This window comes from Pagrus pagrus (genome assembly GCF_965226575.1).
Source record: "Pagrus pagrus genome assembly, chromosome: 21".
Taxonomy (NCBI): Eukaryota; Metazoa; Chordata; class Actinopteri; order Spariformes; family Sparidae; genus Pagrus; species Pagrus pagrus.
In genome coordinates, this window is record NC_140208.1 from 17,917,621 (window position 1) to 17,935,034 (window position 17,414).

The window sequence follows — 17,414 nt, forward strand, 5'->3', positions numbered from 1 at the left end:
CATCCGGACTCCACTGTTTGTTCGAAAAACAACATTTAATTGCTGTAATACTGTAAGTATCACCAACAAATGACACGTTTTATTAAAATCGCATTGTAGACAGGTATGGGACAACATATCGAGGCTACAAGATGCTAATTTGAAGCTAACACGTGTTTTTAGTCCATAAATTAGCCTTACCTGGTGTTACCCATAAGGAAAGTAACACTAGTGACACTATTCATGAAAAATGCATTTTACAAGATGGCTGCTACAGGGCATCAAACCACATGTTGTCAATCATGTAGGCTATAACTCAGTAAAATCATGTAAATCAATCCATTTGTATTCTCCAACTAATAAAGTAGGTCACAGCAGTGATGTCAACTAAAAGTTTCATATGATATCTTGAGATAAATATGAAAATTTCTTATAACTGAAATGAGACTCAGTGTGATTTTATTTTATTTTTTTCAAAATAATATACTTTTAGCAACTATTAAGGGTAACATTTCATTTTACAGGTTCAAAATGTTATGATAAGTAGGTGGTAATTACCAAGGAGCATATTTGAAATGACCCTAATAATTACCCCAAAATTAACTTAAAGTTACCCCAATCCTTGAAAAAAGGAAGTAAGTCACTTGATTTCTGATAAAGTTGTATTTGGCAAATTTGGAAAAATGTAAATGTTAAAAGATGTACTTCAATTTACTGACTTGGAGAAGTTGGGCAGAAACTAGGTGGAAGTTTCCTTGAAAGGTATTTAGATAAATTACCAGCTATTTACCATCTGCCGGTAGGAAAATAGCAGAACATTATTAATTCAATCATGTTGAGGTAATTACTGTGGTAATTTGGGGTTAAATCTAAAGACATTTCAAATATGTTACAAGGTAATTACCACCTACTTACCATGAAATTTAAGGATCTGTAAACTGAACTGAAATCTTCCATATATACCAACTTAAAACAAGCTTTTGGACATGTGTGAGTGGTCAGAATCACAAGCATTTATGAACTAAACTCAGGATGAATAACTACTGTAATAATATCAGCAACACGTCATGTCAGGGTCCTGTGATCATAATGTGAATTGTGAGCGTCGATAAATACATGACACATTTATTTTTTTTCTAAAACAGTCCGTTTATTAAATGTTTTCAAGAGATTTGGTCCACTTGTGTGATCATGAACTTTCCAACCAGGGAGGAGAAAAGAGAAAACAAAGTCAAGAAGATAAAACAAAGCATAAAACAACGAAATGTAAAAATACAGTACAAAAAGAGGCCTTGTTTTTTCCACTTCTTACAACCCTGGTTTCTTCATCCGAGTTGTTGCAAACAAGTCAAATAACCAATAATTTCTAACTGATTGAAAATCGATAAATTAAGATTTTTGTGTGGCTGTGTAGGTGTGTGCTGGCACTGGGAATCAAATGACACAAACTGTATCGGGAGGACAAAAGGCAGGGTGTGTCACATGAACATTTGAGCTAACAAACCTGTCTTACAGCTAAATACCATGTCATTTAATCAAACTGCTGCAGGGTGTAACAACCAGACTTTTAATCAGGTTAGATTAAGACAAATGCCACTCTTGTCAGAGAACAGGTAAAGATAATCTTTAAGTCAGCTGACTTTTAGGAAACAGCTATTGATGGAGAGTCTATACATGGTGGAGGTGCATGGTGCTGCAGCCAGCCTGAAGAGCTCGGACACTTTGAGATAAAGATCAAAGCCAAGACAATTAATACATGATCATAACCTTTCAAGGACAACAGTGATGTAATTTGGACCGTGATCTTAGATTGCCCTCGTCTTTTAACAAACCGTAAATGTTGCGCATATGACAAATACTTATTCTGTAAGGTGTGTTTCGAAGTGAAATGGTCTTGTTTTCATGTTTACATTAAGGTTGGTTACAAGACCAGGAAGACGCAATGCCAAATTTCTTCCACATCTGAGGACATCTGTTATCAATGTGCAACATGTTTTATCATTACGAGAATCAAACAGTGATTTGCCACCAGGGTTTAAGTCCTTTGCCAACCGACTTCAGGACTCACAGACTGGTTTCCTCATCTTCAACAATGTGCAAACAGAGTTTTTATCAGGCCATTGTAGTGAAATGACTATGTGACACTTGTTGCATGTACAGATGAAGCAGCAGAACCTGTCTGTCTTTTAGTTTGTGCCATGATTCGCCTGCGTTTAACAACACACACACACACACACAGAACATGCAGCACAGCTATCCACTGTTTTCTTTTGTTTTCTGTGCGTGTCAGTTATATCATCAATACTGGCCGTTCTCCAACAACGGAAGAGGAGCCTCCCCTCAAATGCTCTACTTTAATTAACTGTCTTTAGTCGCAGCAATTCAAACATCAATGAACATTTTTTCTCCACTTTTAAAATGAATCTCCATCTTGCAGGTTTTTTTTACAAGCGTCAGCTTTTTCAGACCAAACTAATTTTAACAAGCTTTGGCAAGTGGCTGATGTTAATTTTCCATCCCAGCTGCTTTGCAAACAATCGAATGATAAAGAGCATTTGAGTGTGTGGCACTCTCCTAACACCCTGAAAAACAAGATGGGAATACATAACTGACCACAGCAAACTCTTCCACAGCCACAGAAAAAAACAGCTCCACCATCTCTTATCTAAATTACCTTATAAGGGTGTCTAAATATTATAATAGGTATCAGGTATCATATACTGTATATAGTAAGCAGGATTATACAATAGGGGTATGTATCATCTTATAGGTGTAGTATATCGAATAAGGCGCTATACGGGAGTATATAGGCTACTATGTATGCTCTTGCTTCCAGATCTGTCTTAGCCTGGTAAATCCATTTAAACAAAAACGCACAGCACAGGCAGTGAGCAGCGAGCTCTGTTGGTAGGATCAACACTTCAAACAGGGAGACAGCTAACAGTATTTAAACTGTAAACTTTAACACATCATCTATCTCTTAATCTCCTTTGACCAGCGCCCAAACAATCCTAAGGCCGACAAACAGAGCTCAGACAACATTAATAAATAGCAGGTCTAAATCGTACTGTGTAAAATGTCTTGTACTACAGACAGCCTACAGCCGTGATAACTGACATCACCACCTGTAGGATTAAAAACTCAAGAGTCTTACATGAACTATCAGAAGCTGCACGTTTTCTGCTCACTGCCTCCCAGACAGAGCTGTGCACGGCTGCATACACAGGCGCATATTTACTGTCAATTATTATATTCATACATGGATACATATATAAAGAGAGTTATACATTGCAATTAACATACATATATCAATAGCATATAGAGAAGAAATAGAAATAGTCAATAGATAGCAATCATTATCGTCATCATATTCATCATAATACTAGGAGTAGTAGTAATACGATCCCTCAAAGAAGCTAATACCTGGGCTGTTCCAGATGAGGGCTCGTTATCAATAATTCCCAAAATGGCTGCTGAGTGACCAGCAAAACTGACCTGAGAGCTGCGTTTTTGGCTTAACCCAGGCTGCCCACCTCAGTCAGTTTTTAGGAGCTGGATAATTAGGACACATTTTTTTCTCTTTATCCACTGATCCAAACCCACACTTTGCTCCAATTAACTTTAATGTTCTTTGGTATTTTGGGAATTTAAGCCAATAAGTGATTTCATACATTGAGCTGAGGTCAGTCTGGACAGAAATTAGATGAATAGTTGAAATATAAAGAGCAGCTCCTCTGAATTTTATTCTACACACTGCAGAACAGCAACATCTCCATATTCTATACATCCAGATTGGCTGCTGCACTTGTGAATAAAGACCAAAAAAAGGTCAACTTATTTGATTAGCCCTAGCCCTCTGCTCTCAGTGTAAAGATCGAACCCTCAGTTATCCATTTTGACACATTCAGCCTGAAACTTAAATCAATCTTATCTGCATACAGCCCTGTCTGGAACAACCCACACAGAAGGAAAAATTACAAAATAAAAAGAATCATTAAAAAAAAAAAAATTCACTATAGTCATCTAGTTCAGCGATACATGTCATATAGCAATACCTCAATAACAAGAAGTTCTTCTATGTAATCAATACAGGTTTTCAGGTTATATATTTATTAAGCTTAACCGCTAAGTTATCAATTATCATTAGTAGTATACCATTATTTGTAAATATGTATAATATGTGTGTATATGCATCTTGAATATAGACATACCTCCATAGTGTCTCTGTCTACATTAAAAGGCTAGAACAAGGTGGCAACAGATATCCTGCCTCTGCGTGTCTGTGTGTGTGTGCGCATGTGTGTTCGTGTCACATGTTGATGTGTTTATAGGCACAATATGCGGTGCGAATCGTTTCCCTGTCTAAAGCTAGCAGGTGTCCCGTAATGAAAGAGTTAATCTTAGGGGCTGCCGTTAGCTTTCAGGAAGAGAACACTTGGATACATATGAGGAACACAGGTTTCCATTTGAAGGCTGCGGGGGCATGATTGGTTTTTCAGTGAAATAATGACCCCAGTTCAACTGAAGAAGTGGCAACTTGCCCTTACTTTCAAATTATCTTAAATATTCTCACAATAAACTATAGAAAAATACATTCTTAATAATGATCTTCAATTCTTGCATAAAACATTTCATCTCAGCTTTTCACTCTTTAAATTATCTATCATCTGCACATTTCATTTCATTTCATTATTACAAAACTCTCAACTGAAGATTTCTGCATGATCAGTATTTTCACTGTTCTTCAGTCCAAGTGAGGTCATTATTTATTAATGGGCATCTGCAGTCTGAACTGATCTAATGCTGCGAGCAGCTCTAGCCAGAGATCTGTATGTGTTCTGCAGTCACTTCTCTGTCAGCTGCCTTCCAATACAGTTTGAAGTACATGATGTGATCGGTTGCTTTGGCAACAATTGCTCTGAGCCATTAACCATGTTTACTTAAGCCACAGGTGATCACTTTACCTTTTTTGTCCTCTGTTTGTGTCAACCTGAGAGGAGCTGACATTCACGCACGCTTTGATTCATCTTGACAGCTAACTACAAGGTTAATATGTGAGTGTGTGTGCATGCCTGTGTTCGTCCCCTGCAGGATCGGCTGGTGTGATTTCATAACCAGCTATCAAGGGGCCTTTTTATATTGGTAAGGAGGGGGGAGGGGGAAAACTGTCGCGTTACACAAGTTGGTTTCTGGGCTTGTAAATATACTTGCATTACATTCCACAACCACAGCAACATTTTAAATGACTAATCTCCTAGTTTTAAAGGCCCGTGCAGGCATTACATTCATAGCATTCTACCAATATGGCAGACAATATAACAAGGAAGCACAACTCCCCTTGGAAAAAGAAAAGAAATGCTCAAAATCATCAATCTCTTGAAAGTTATTTTGACCCTCTTGCTCTATTATCATGAAGGAAGTAGAGTGGGATTTGGTTGTGTCCACCGAGATCCACTTTGCAATTCTTCATACTTTCTTCAGTCTAGTTAGCCATCGACAGCACTGAGGGCTTGGTACTGTTGGCACTCCAAAGTTCTAATTTAAACTTTAAAGCATGTGAGTGCCAAGCTTCAATTCAGTTCTGAGCTATCACCAAGCAAAATGTAAGAGCTGCGACCAGCGCGCCCATCCAAGAATTGTGTCAGTGCTGCGAGGATCTAAAAAATAAAAAATGAAAGCAAAAAAGAGAGATACTCAGTCCAAAGAGCACTAGGGAATACTAGGTGTTTATCTTAGTCAGAGCAAAACTAGTTGTCTGTGGAATTTCTGCGGTATAATCTGCTGAGGGGGAACCTAAAGGTGCTGTGTGTAACTGCAGCATGACGCTAAAGCCAAATCCTGTATTGTCACTTACAAATCCTTCTCTTTGTGTTTATCAGTGCCTGTGATTTGTGTATTATGTGCTGTGTGTTTGCATGTTCGTGTGTGTCTGTATATGGTGATGGGGTCAACCATTTTGTTGCGTGCCAATCTGCTCTCACACTGCTGGCTAGATGCTAGAGGAGGTCAGACCGGCGAGATGACAGACTATTCAGTTGTAGCTGGTATGGCAGGCCCGTCTCTCCGTCTGTCTGCAGCTCACCGGCGATTGGCTGCCTCCACGCATTCAGCGTCACTCAGAGATCGTCCCCGTCTGACAACCGCTGGCCTCCCTGAAACAAAACACATGGACAAAGCTAATCTCTCGCACTTGCTGACAATCATGTTGACTTGAGCAGGCAGACATGTCAGTCAGTTCCTATAAACTAACATGCACAGGTCTCCAAACCTTTCATAAAGAGGGCTCAGTCTACAAATGTCTGTTCTTTTATGACTTTGTATTTTCAGCCTTTAATTTTAAAGTATGGAGGACGCTAACTGCCAAAATCATGAATAAATTAATCAATGAATGACTCAATAAATTAATAAATAGTGAACCTGGCCAGTGCAATGGGAGTGAAGCAGAAGCACATGAATAAATTGGTTTGGGGAAATAAATAGAGGGAAAAGGCAAAGGGAAAATAAAGCACTTTAAAAATGTATACATTGCACTGAAAGTTAAGTGGGAAAGTGAATAAATAGGGGAATTAATACAAAAGTAAATAAATACAGAAGCAAATTAAAACAAAAAATTACTTTGTGTCACAGTTTATAAAGCACTAAAGACTACATTTATTGTAACAGTATTTTTGGTGCATTGAATGTCATTTTTTAAATTTAGTTTCAACTACTTAAGTTCCTGTAGCAGCTAGCTTACTTGTTTCAACCTTAGAAGGTAGTGAATCTCATTCACGGGTCGTGAAATACCAAGGCTTTGGGTTGGAAAAATTCTAACCCTTAGCGTCGGGAATTGGGAATGAGATTCAGCGATCAACTATCTTTCTCCAGAATCGCCTTGAAGTCCTTAATTAAAGGATAAGTACCGTTTTTTACAACCTGGACCTTATTTCTGGCAAAATATATGGTCATTTACTCACCCAGATAACTTTGGTGTCATTCGGCGTCGTTCGGACGAAATTAGATCCAGTGTAGCGGCGATATATCCATATAATGGGAGTAACGGGGCATCGACACACAGCCTCTATATAACACATTATCTGCCACGAAACTAGTTCATTTCATCAATATTTTGTTATGAAATGCTAGCGCTATTAGCCTCTGAGTCCGGGCTCGTCTATTGTCAACATCCGGGGTCTGTAGGCTGATCTACTACCTCTGACCTGGAAGATGTCGTCTCTGAGCTGCGCGCGCACCCGCGACAGCGCGCCTTGTTTACCTGTAGCTGCTACTGCTAGTTTGACCCCGGATGTTGATAACGGACGAGCCCGGACTCAGAGGCTAATAGCGCTAGCATTTCATAACAAAATATTAGTGAAATTAACTAGTTTCGTGGCAGATAATGCGTTATATAGAGGCTGTGTGTCGCTGCCCCGTCTCTCCCAATATATGGATATATCGGCGCTACACTGGATCTAATTTCGTCCGAACGACGCCGAATGACACCAAAGTTATCTGGGTGAGTAAATGACCATATCTTTTGCTAGAAAAAAGGTCCAGGTTGTAAAAAACGGTACTTATCCTTTAAATTCTGTGCTGTAACAATACAAGCAACAAATCATATTTAGTTTCCACTAACCACTGAGGTTACAAGGCAGAATACAATACATTACTATATATCAACATCTTCTCTTCCATTTTTTCTTGATACTCAGACCACTGAAAAGAAGGCCAGGCAGGTGTAACAGTTAATGATCGAGTTATAACCACTCACCATACTTTCGGTGTAATCTGCTGTTATGGTGACCTGCTTGTCCTCTGGGGGCGGGGTCACAGCGGAGCTATCTGTGCGTCTACTCTGATTAGTGAGCTGGAGCCACAGTTCGTACATCTGTTGCATGTCTCTCACTGCAGAGGTAAAAAGGACGAGACACAGAGAAGACGAACTCTGTAAACTTGAATGGAGTATGTTTACGCAGAACAGCAATCAGTGGGAGTGGAGCAGGGGAGGCACTTCAAAAATCAATTCATCATGGTGGTGAGAAAAAGGAGATAGACGGACCAGAGCCCATGATTAGTAATCGACAAAAAGGCAGAAAATAATTTTTAAAAAGACCATAACTAATCTTCTATTTTTATATACATTATTACATTCAAATAAAAAAACTATTCAATTATAAATTCAAATCTGATGTGTACCATGACGGTTTAATCTAGATCTGAACGTGTGAAGAACACATCACACACCGCCTTTTCTTTACCAAACCACTTTTAGATTTAAAAGCTGTAATGCGCTGATCTCAGAATGCATGAACCAGGAGCTTACAGCTGTTGTTCTTCATGTACGTCCAGACGTCCCTCTCCTCCAGACTGTGAGCAAATGAGCAATTCCCGATATAGTGGCACTTCTTCTGCTTCATCACATGCACGCACATCTGGATGAGAAACAGGCAAAAGTAAAGAGTTAAGGAGTGATGCCAACAGCATTGCAACTGTTGGATCTAATTAGCCAACTTACCCCTCTTCACTATGAAAATGTCACTTTGTTGGTGTTTATGTCAATTATAGGCCATGATTAAGTGCGTCAGAAAACTAGTGTTGTAATTCCTGTTGCCAGTGAGTCGGGTAAATACACACAACAAAAATATAAACTTACAATACAGTTTTGTTTTTGCTCCAATTTTTCACAAGTTGACGTAAAAGATCTAAAACTTTTCCTGTACACACATGTCCAGTTAGCATCCTCACTAACAAAGATTTCAACTCACACAAAGTGTCATTTGTGTCACTAGAATCACTAGAATGTGGTAATCCTACAATTGACAGTGTCGACATGAAAACACAGTCAAAGACACATCGGCAGCTACAGAATAATAAGACGCAGGGGTAAGGCGTTTTACAACAACAGCACGAGCTTTCCCCCGAGGCAAGAACAGAGTCAGCTGTACTCTGCACGTGAGCGATGTGGAGGGGCGGAGAACAGAAAGGAGTGTATGACAAGGTTCGTAGAGTTTTTCTAAATGAAATTTAAGCACTGTATATAATGTATATGAACCAAATTTCAAGACATTCGGAGACTTTATCCTTTATCATCTACACTGTTAGTACAAATGCAATGGCGAAAAATAAAGTTTAAAGAATTACTTTATACTCACAGCAAATCCATACTGTCACTTCCTACCGTTTTTCTACCAGCTTTTCATATTAAGTTGGACTTTATGTTTCGTTGATCGTTGGTTTACCTGAGTGATTATGTCTTTGAAAATCAAGCATTATATTCCACTTCAATCCTTTTCATAAACCTTGAAAACATAACGGTTAAATTTGAGCATTTTCCAGACTTCTGACTCATGACTGTACGAACCCTGGTATAAGGACCAAAGGAAAAAGGAAGAACTTACGTCGTATTGCTGTGGATAGGTGCGGGAGAAGGGCAGAGGCCGAACAACAACCCACTTCTTCTTCTCAAATGATTTCACTAGCAGGACCCGGCGCTCCTTCGTCCAGCTGGGGAGACACAGAGCCGACAGGAATTCAAACAGAGAAAAAAAACAAAGAGTTTGGTGTTTAACTCTCGCTACTATACTAACCAGTGATATGACAAGCAGATGATAATGTGCCCTGAATACACAAATACAAGTCAGCTGTATGTAAACTGCAACACAGATCATCAGCCCCAGGATGAGATTTGAGCAGAGATCACATGGTGTCGTATTGTTGTGTGAGATATAGGCCTCACCTGTGCCGTGCTTTAGCAGTGCAGTACTTGAGGTTCTTATCGGGCTCGTTGACCTGTCCTTCCCTCCAGCACTGACCGCACACAAACTTCATTTTCAGGTTAAGTGGGCGTCCTCTTCCTGCCATCGCTCCTAACCCTCCTACCCCCATCCCACCCACTGGGCTCACACCGCCCCCACCGATGCCGTCTCCCCCTACTCCTCCGACCCCACCCCCCATCCCCCCTACTCCTCCTGGAGGTATGCTGCTGCTGCTCGGATGTGGGATGTGGATAGGCTGAAAACACACAGAAAAAGAGGAATAAGATGGACTGTATGAGACAGCTGTTCAACCGTCTGAGAAAACGTAACATTGTATTTTGTTTGAGGTATACATGAGCCTTAAAGTTGTAACAGAAGTCCGTCTAACAAATAAGCAGCTTGTGAGTAAATCTATCCTCTGACTCTGAATGAAACTGTAGGTGTGACCTCGCTCTCAAAAAACAGTGGCAGATATCTAAATGTCTGACTGCCCTTTCCTGCCTCACCTTCTGCTGCTTCTGTGCGTTCTGCTCCAGCCTCTGCCAGTGTCTCTTGGACTCCTGCACCATCTCTTCATGGGTGATACCTAAAGCAGATAATAGTGAGCAAAGTCATGTAAAAACCTTCAATGTTTCATCGCTTGAAAAGACACCTGATGTGAGTGTTACACCTACCAGTATCCTGCTGCAGGACCCAGCATTTGAGCTCTATAACGGAGTGAGCAAAGGAGCAGCTGTCCTCACGCTGGCAGCCGTAGCGAACCTCGTGGCGACAGACATCAAACTGGCAGAGAGGGTGCAGGGGACGCACCTTACTGTAGCGCACATTGGCTGACCTCACCACGTGCACCAGGCACCTGCAACGCATAGAGTTGTGGAATCGTTAAGCAACAAAAAATTCATTTTGATTGTATTTATCTTATGTGTTTCATCACACTTCTAATACAACTTTGAACACTTTTGTCAGCAAAATCAAGACACAACTCATCACACTCACTTGTTGTCGTCGAACGGGTGTCGAGCTGTGAGGTTTGAGCACACTGCTAAGTTTTCTTTGCTGCGTTTGCTGATGATGCGAGGCTTACTGTCAAAACATTCCTGTTAAAAGAGGACAGGGATGCCGGTGCTCAAACAGTGCTGGTCTAAAGAGGTCAAAAAAGAACAAGAGAAACACAGACTGTGGCCTCACCTCACAGAGGAACATGAACATGCCCATGTGGAGCTGCAGCAGTCTGGTGACACTGAGTGCTCTTCTCTCTGTGCTGCCCAGCGGATCAAACAGCAGCTCTCGGCTCAGCGCGCCCTTCCTCTCCTGGGTCCACACATCAATCTCCTCCTGGCAGTAAGCGAACGTACAGTTCTCCCCATACTGGCACTCCTGACGCTCCTGCACCTCTGTGGAACCCAGGGAAAGAGACTTAAACAGAATATAAACAATTTTTTTGACATTTCCCAAATTGATTTTCCCTCCTTTAACATACATTCAGGTATTTTATTGACATATTTACATACCTTTACAGAGTACAAATGCCCCCAGAAAGTTGTTACGTGCAGGCCGTGGCCGGATCCTCTTCCACGTGGGATCATCTGTGTTTTTGAGGCGGCACAGCAGCACATCCCTCTTGCAGCGGTGTGCTGCCTCTGGCTGATACTTGTAGTCCATCACTCGTGGACCTGAGGGGAAAAAGGAGGAAGGAGATGCTTAAATTACACTGTAAAACAAGCAGCGGCTAGATTTTTTTAGGACTTTAACATACATCCACAAACAGGACTTTGATATTTCAAATATAAGAAACCCAGCTGGTGTACCAAAGGAGATGGCAATGCTGCAACATCCCATCATGAACAATTGACAAAAATGAAGAAAAAGACACGCTGCTCAAAGGCAAGAAATACAAACTGAGTCAGAAGTCGGCAACTTGAACAAACCTATTCGGCTGTAACAGGCATGACAAGCCTGCCGAAACTCATGTGTGGCTGCCAGAGGATTCCTGGAGAGCAGAGACAGGTTGGTCCCTGCTGGACCATTCTGAGGAAGACGAAGCGGACATGGAGATATGACGTTAAACACAATGGCTACTTAGTGGCCTATCAGAAATTGTTAATTTAAAAAAAGCAGTTTGCCCTGCAAGACATGATGCAAGTTAAACTAATGAGACACTGTTTATGTTTATGAGTGTGTGTTTGTTACTCACTGCATGTGCAGCACTGTGGTTGCGCATTCCAGGGATGAAGCTGTGACACACTCGTCCCCCTGAAGACCAAGACACAAGGACACTGATGTCAGACATATTGTCATGATGCTGACTCACTGTCTTCTGCTGACGCACGTCTCAGGTTAGAGACAGCTCTTTAGGACCTGTGCTCTGGTAACTGAGGACGAGCAAGCTAAGACTGGATGACTGGATCAAAATGATACAACAAGACAAACTGCGATGGTCTTGTGTGTCTTTAAACCAGCATTCAGTTACATGTAGATGTTTTATATAATGAGCTGGCATGCTAATCTTTGCTTTTAACAACAATACTGTGTGCTTAGCTAAAAGTCAGCGTCTAGGCATACACTTGAGCAGAAAACATAAGGTGCTCTAAGTAACTTTAAATAATTATATGGAGTACATCAAGTTATTGTGCTGTTAACTCACAAACAATATATTATTGATTGGATTTAAAATGTCTAACATTATACGCATCTCTCTGCCATCCAATTCAACCAACATGACAACACAAGTAAGCGCAACACTTTTCTCGAGAACATCTTGAGACTTTAACTCGTTACTTACCAGGGAGAGTGTACTCAGACAATGAGTCCAGCCCGCCAGCAGCGACTCCCTTCCCTTCTCCATCGCTGGGGAAGCCTCCCAGTGCGTCCTGCGCCTGGGTGGAGCCCTGGTCCCGCTGGCCCAGCGGCGAGTAAGGCTCCAGAGGGGCCATGTCATTGATGGAGGTGCTGAAGAAGGCTGGGGGAAGCTGAGGTGACGGGGCCGGCAGGCTCGGGGAGTACGGAGGCCGGAGACCCACTGCTGTGTTGGGGAGGTTGGTTGGGATAGCACCCTGGACTGGATTCTGGACCAGAAGACAGTGGCAAGGATTACTTCATGAAGAGGGCCTACCAATTAAAGTCACTAAAAACACACATGTGCCCTGCTAATTTTTACAGATTACCAACAACAAAAGACCAACTGATGTGCTGAAATAAATGAGCACATCACTCACTCACCTCACTAACTTTCTTGGGAATGCACTCCAGCAGATTGTCGAGCTCGTCCTTGATGACACTGCTGCTGCAATCCTCCATGTGCTCCGACACAGGGACAGAGTACGGCATCGGAGGCAGGGCCTGGCTGCTGGGGCTCTCTGACAGGTCAGTGCAGGGGCTCACCACAGGGGTCGCCGGGTCATCACTGACTGGGATGGGTGTGGCCAAAGGAGCAGGTATGCACTGCGCATTTGACAGGTCGGCTGAGGAGGATGAAAAAAAAAGCAATGTAGAGAAGGGAATGTACATGGGCAACAGATGGCAGTCTGGGTAGGAGCAGAACAACAGTTGGAGGATTGTCATACCTGGTCCAATGTCACCCAGAGACTCCAGCCCATTGGAGGACATCTGAAGAGAAAAAACACAAGACAGGATTAGCTTCTCGTTCAGTCACCAAGTATGTAACTTTGCACTGCAACAGCAGCACCTACCTCTCCTGTGGGTGGGGAAGACTCCCCATGACCCTCCCCGTCTGTGGATGTTGACTCTGTCTGCGGGCTGACGTAAGCTTTACGGACCTTCAGACCCAGTTTATTGGCCAGATCCTGGGCCAGTTCACTCACCTGCCTGTCCTGGAAGATGGATCGCAAAAACAAGACCCCACTTACCAAACACAAGTTTCACTCGCTTAAAAGTAAACTATGAGAAACACATTGTAGTCCAAGTTATCAAATAAATCATATCCATGACCCAATATGTAAACTGACACTGAGATTCATGGTTCTATGCCAAATTTCTGCTAAAGCGCTTACTATCTACTCTAACTAATTTCCCCGGCGGAAATACTGAGAGGTAATTTCTAACAACATCAAGATGATTTAGGAAAAAGTAATTTATTTGCATCGATCTTTTGACATTTTGTTTACTGTTGATGACATACATGTGGTGCTGTGAGGAGACATTTGGTTCCACACTCATAGGCCTCTCTTAGTCGTCCCAACTCCCTCAGACAGAGCGCTTTGCGGTACAAAGCCCGACGACTGCCCTCGGACACACACAGTGCACTGTCACAGTCCTGAATGCCCCGCTCGTACTCCCTCTGAGACAAAAAAAAATCAAAAAGAGATACACAGTAAGATGAGTACAAAGGGGTTTGGAGGTAATGTGTTGTTTACAGGAACAACGAGTCTTATGCAAAAGGAAAACCGGATCTGCAAGACTTTCCTGCTGGTAAAAGGGATACATCCATACACAACTGTCAAACTGGTAACGATACTTTGATACAACAACCACAAATGAGACCACATTCACAGACTAAAAGCCTATAGTTCACCCCAACACTATCACAGATATTGTGTCTCTAATTATAGCATTTCCCATTAAAACTGCTGTTTTCTGTCAGAAAAAGATTTTGGCTCCTTGCCCCAACCGCAGTCTCACATAACCCGACCTTTCTCCAGCCATCCGTCAGCGATGGAGAAAGGTTTTGTTACACCAATTGTCATTCTGGTAATTCTGGCTTGATTACATTTATTTTAAACAATCCCAATCATCTTGGCCGTGCTAAACCTAGGACGCAGCGAGGGTGCCCCTGCCTGCATAATAGCATCAGGGGAAACTTGTTTTGCACTTGGGGAGGAGCGCCCTGGGATTAAAATGGCTATTACCCCACAAAAGTCAGGGTAAGAGCTTCTGGCTTGTTTAGGTTCATAACATTAGCGACCAGGTTAGTGTTAGATTCACTTGCCAGTTTCAGCAGTTGTTGTCTGATGTTGTGACTGGGATTTTGAAAACAGCAACCTACAACCAGTGAGTCACAATACTATAATTTGCACCAAAATTTAAAAACTGTTTACTTTGTTGGTTAACCAGCAATTGATCAATAATAAGTCGAACTGATTAACGTTTCCTACTGTACAGCTGTAACTACTAGTTGCCAACTTTTTCGATCAGCGATAAACTGTTTCAGTCATTCAGTCAAACATTTGCTGGTTCCAGCCTCTTAATCGTATGAATTTGCTGCTTTTCCTTCTCATTCGTGGTAGAAAATTAACTCTTTGGGTTTTGGCCTGTAAGTTGGACAAAAGAAGTCATTTGAAGACGTCACTTTGGGCTCTGGGAAATTGTAATGAGCATTTTCTCACTTACAAATGTATTTATTTACATTTTATCAACAATTAATCAATGTATCTTGACAATATTAATAAATAATACTAATAATAATGATCAGTAGTTGCAGTGCTACCCTACTACGTTTGCAACTTGTCCACATGAGCATCTGCAAGCCACACATCCCCTCTTCCATCCCTCTCTCACCGTCTGGTAGAAGGCAGCAGCCCTGTTGACATACAGGCTCTCCAGCAGCTCGTGGGGGATGACGAGGGCCTCGGCCTGAGCGTAACGGGCAACACTGATCCCCTCCCCGTACTGCTGGCTCGCCTGGCGCCAGTCCCCATCCCGAAAGCAAGCGTTGCCCTCGTCCAACAAGTTACACACCAACTGGGTCAGAAATGCCTGATGGGAACGTGTAGAGGGAGGTCAGAGAGATTTAATAATGAGGATGGTAGAGGGAGGGAGAGGGTGACATCAAAAATAACGGGAAGGTAATATGAGATGGTCAGAAAGAGAAAGAGGGGAACAAAAGAAGCAAGAGAGAAAAAGATTGAGGACAAGATAAATGACAAGGCTGAGCTCATGTTCACATAGTTTGGGGGTTAAAGGACATCATCTGTGAGAATAAGAAGGATCGATGCAAACCTCATAACTCTCTGGCTCTGGGAAGGGCAATGATGACCTGTGGACAGTACATAAGAAGGCTGTCAGTCGTCTCCACAGACAGTACAAGTGGCTGTAAAGTAGACATTAAAATCCCATATGATTTGTTAACTTACTGGATGAAGCTCATTGCTTTCTGAATTTCCTCTCTTCGTTTCTGTCGATCAGGATCCATAGCCTGAGGGCATAACGACAGGATTGACTCGCAACAGTTTGAATCTCCACTTTTAGCACAGATAATCCACCTACCCCTCTAGTCTCCTGGTGGATAATGTTATGTTCAGCAATTATTAATAACGTTTGCAAAACCTGTTAACTACTTGTAGTCGTCCTACACAAGCAAAGGCCTGCCACTACATCACACCATGCAACCATCGGACTTGCGTAAATAAACAGCGGGGACAGCTAACGGTGAAGCCGGCTACTGGTTAACGTAACCCAGTTGGCAATTTAAAGATGACAGTAGTCCACGACACATCTGACGCAAAAAAATGCAGATTTTGTTGGCAGGAGGCATCTGAACGTGAACATTAGGTTCAGATTTTAAGCGCAGGCAGCAATAATGTTGAGGAAATGATAGCCTTAGCTAGCGTTAGCGTGTCATTTGCAGGCTTACAGACTGTCAACTCCAACCAAACGCTAACTTTACACCAACAGTAATGCATGCAAAATACACAACTTGCATCTGGTTGGCTGTTAATAGCGTAAGTGTGTTTAATGCTACATGAATTTACCCACCGGTGTGTAGGATTAGCCGGCTAACGCTACACGCTCACTCAGTCTGAATGCTAATCACCAACTTAGCTTAGCTAGCGTTAAAGAAACGAAAATGGCTTTCAAAAAATATTTGCCTCCCTTCGAAGTCACACGCATTATATCGTTGATTTGACTGTTTACAAAGACTGATTGTTTAGCTGACATATGTGGCTACAATGCATACAAACCCAGGATTAACTAGCTACCAGGTAAGTTGGCTAACTTGATTTACTAGTAGAGCCCCAGCTAACAGCTAAAGCTCTCACATAGCACGGCAACTCACCGAGAGTTAAGTTTTTTCAGAACAGAGATAGCTTCACAGAGCGTTGGCGATAAAGAAAGGAAAAAGCAGCCAGCCAAATATCAGTCTCTATCCCGGCGCATATTTGTGTGTTTAGTGTCCCTGTCATTGGTATGTGGACGGAGCACGAGTTTCTCTGCGCTACGACTTCTGCTAGATACTGCCTGGCTAACGTTAGCTGGCTAGCTAACTGCTAGCTGTGTCCATCGGCCAGTGCAGATCGCAACAAGTTTCAAAGAGAAGTGTGTCCACGAGAGGGCAGCAGAAACTGTCACTGTGTAGGCTGGGCTGACTCTTCTCCAGATGTGCTGCGGTCTTCTCCAGAGGTGTGGGAAGTATCCTTTCCTTTTAAAAGTAGTAGTACCATAGTGTGAAAATACTCCTTTATAATTATATGCCCTGCACTCAAAATGCTTTCAGATAATGCCCTGTTTTTCAGGTAAAGGTGTAAGTAAAAAGTTTTAACAATTAAACATACAATTACTATAATATTTCCATCCCTAAATAGTATTAGTTACGGGGTCGGAACTAACCTGAATGAATTAACAATTTTAATCAATTCCTTAATTAAAATATTTATCAGTTAATAGTCAATCCAAAGTGGGATGACTGTGCGGACAGGTAACAGCAGGTGGCGCCAAACCACCTGTAGACTCATTTTAACTGACGTC

General features: G+C 41.9%; 1 protein-coding gene across 2 annotated transcripts; it reads right to left on the reverse strand.

Moving 5' to 3' along the window:
• Positions 1-1,525: 1,525 nt before the first annotated feature.
• zc3h7bb (zinc finger CCCH-type containing 7Bb) lies at positions 1,526-17,042 on the reverse strand. 2 transcript variants are annotated; one of them, XM_084343019.1, is made up of 21 exons: positions 16,726-17,042; positions 15,803-15,864; positions 15,669-15,705; positions 15,228-15,425; positions 13,852-14,010; positions 13,403-13,543; positions 13,277-13,319; positions 12,933-13,174; positions 12,496-12,778; positions 11,908-11,966; positions 11,642-11,741; positions 11,225-11,386; positions 10,902-11,107; positions 10,710-10,810; positions 10,388-10,569; positions 10,220-10,299; positions 9,695-9,969; positions 9,357-9,462; positions 8,282-8,390; positions 7,730-7,863; positions 1,526-6,131 (listed from the first exon to the last, which is right to left on the reverse strand). In XM_084343019.1, exons 2-21 carry the CDS (start codon positions 15,859-15,861, stop codon positions 6,096-6,098), a joined length of 2,712 nt encoding a protein of 903 aa, XP_084199145.1. In that variant the 5' UTR covers positions 15,862-15,864; positions 16,726-17,042; the 3' UTR covers positions 1,526-6,095. The 2 variants fall into 2 exon arrangements, with proteins under 2 accessions (XP_084199145.1, XP_084199146.1); XM_084343020.1 differs by lacking the exon at positions 16,726-17,042 and adding an exon at positions 16,425-16,710.
• Positions 17,043-17,414: the final 372 nt, after the last annotated feature.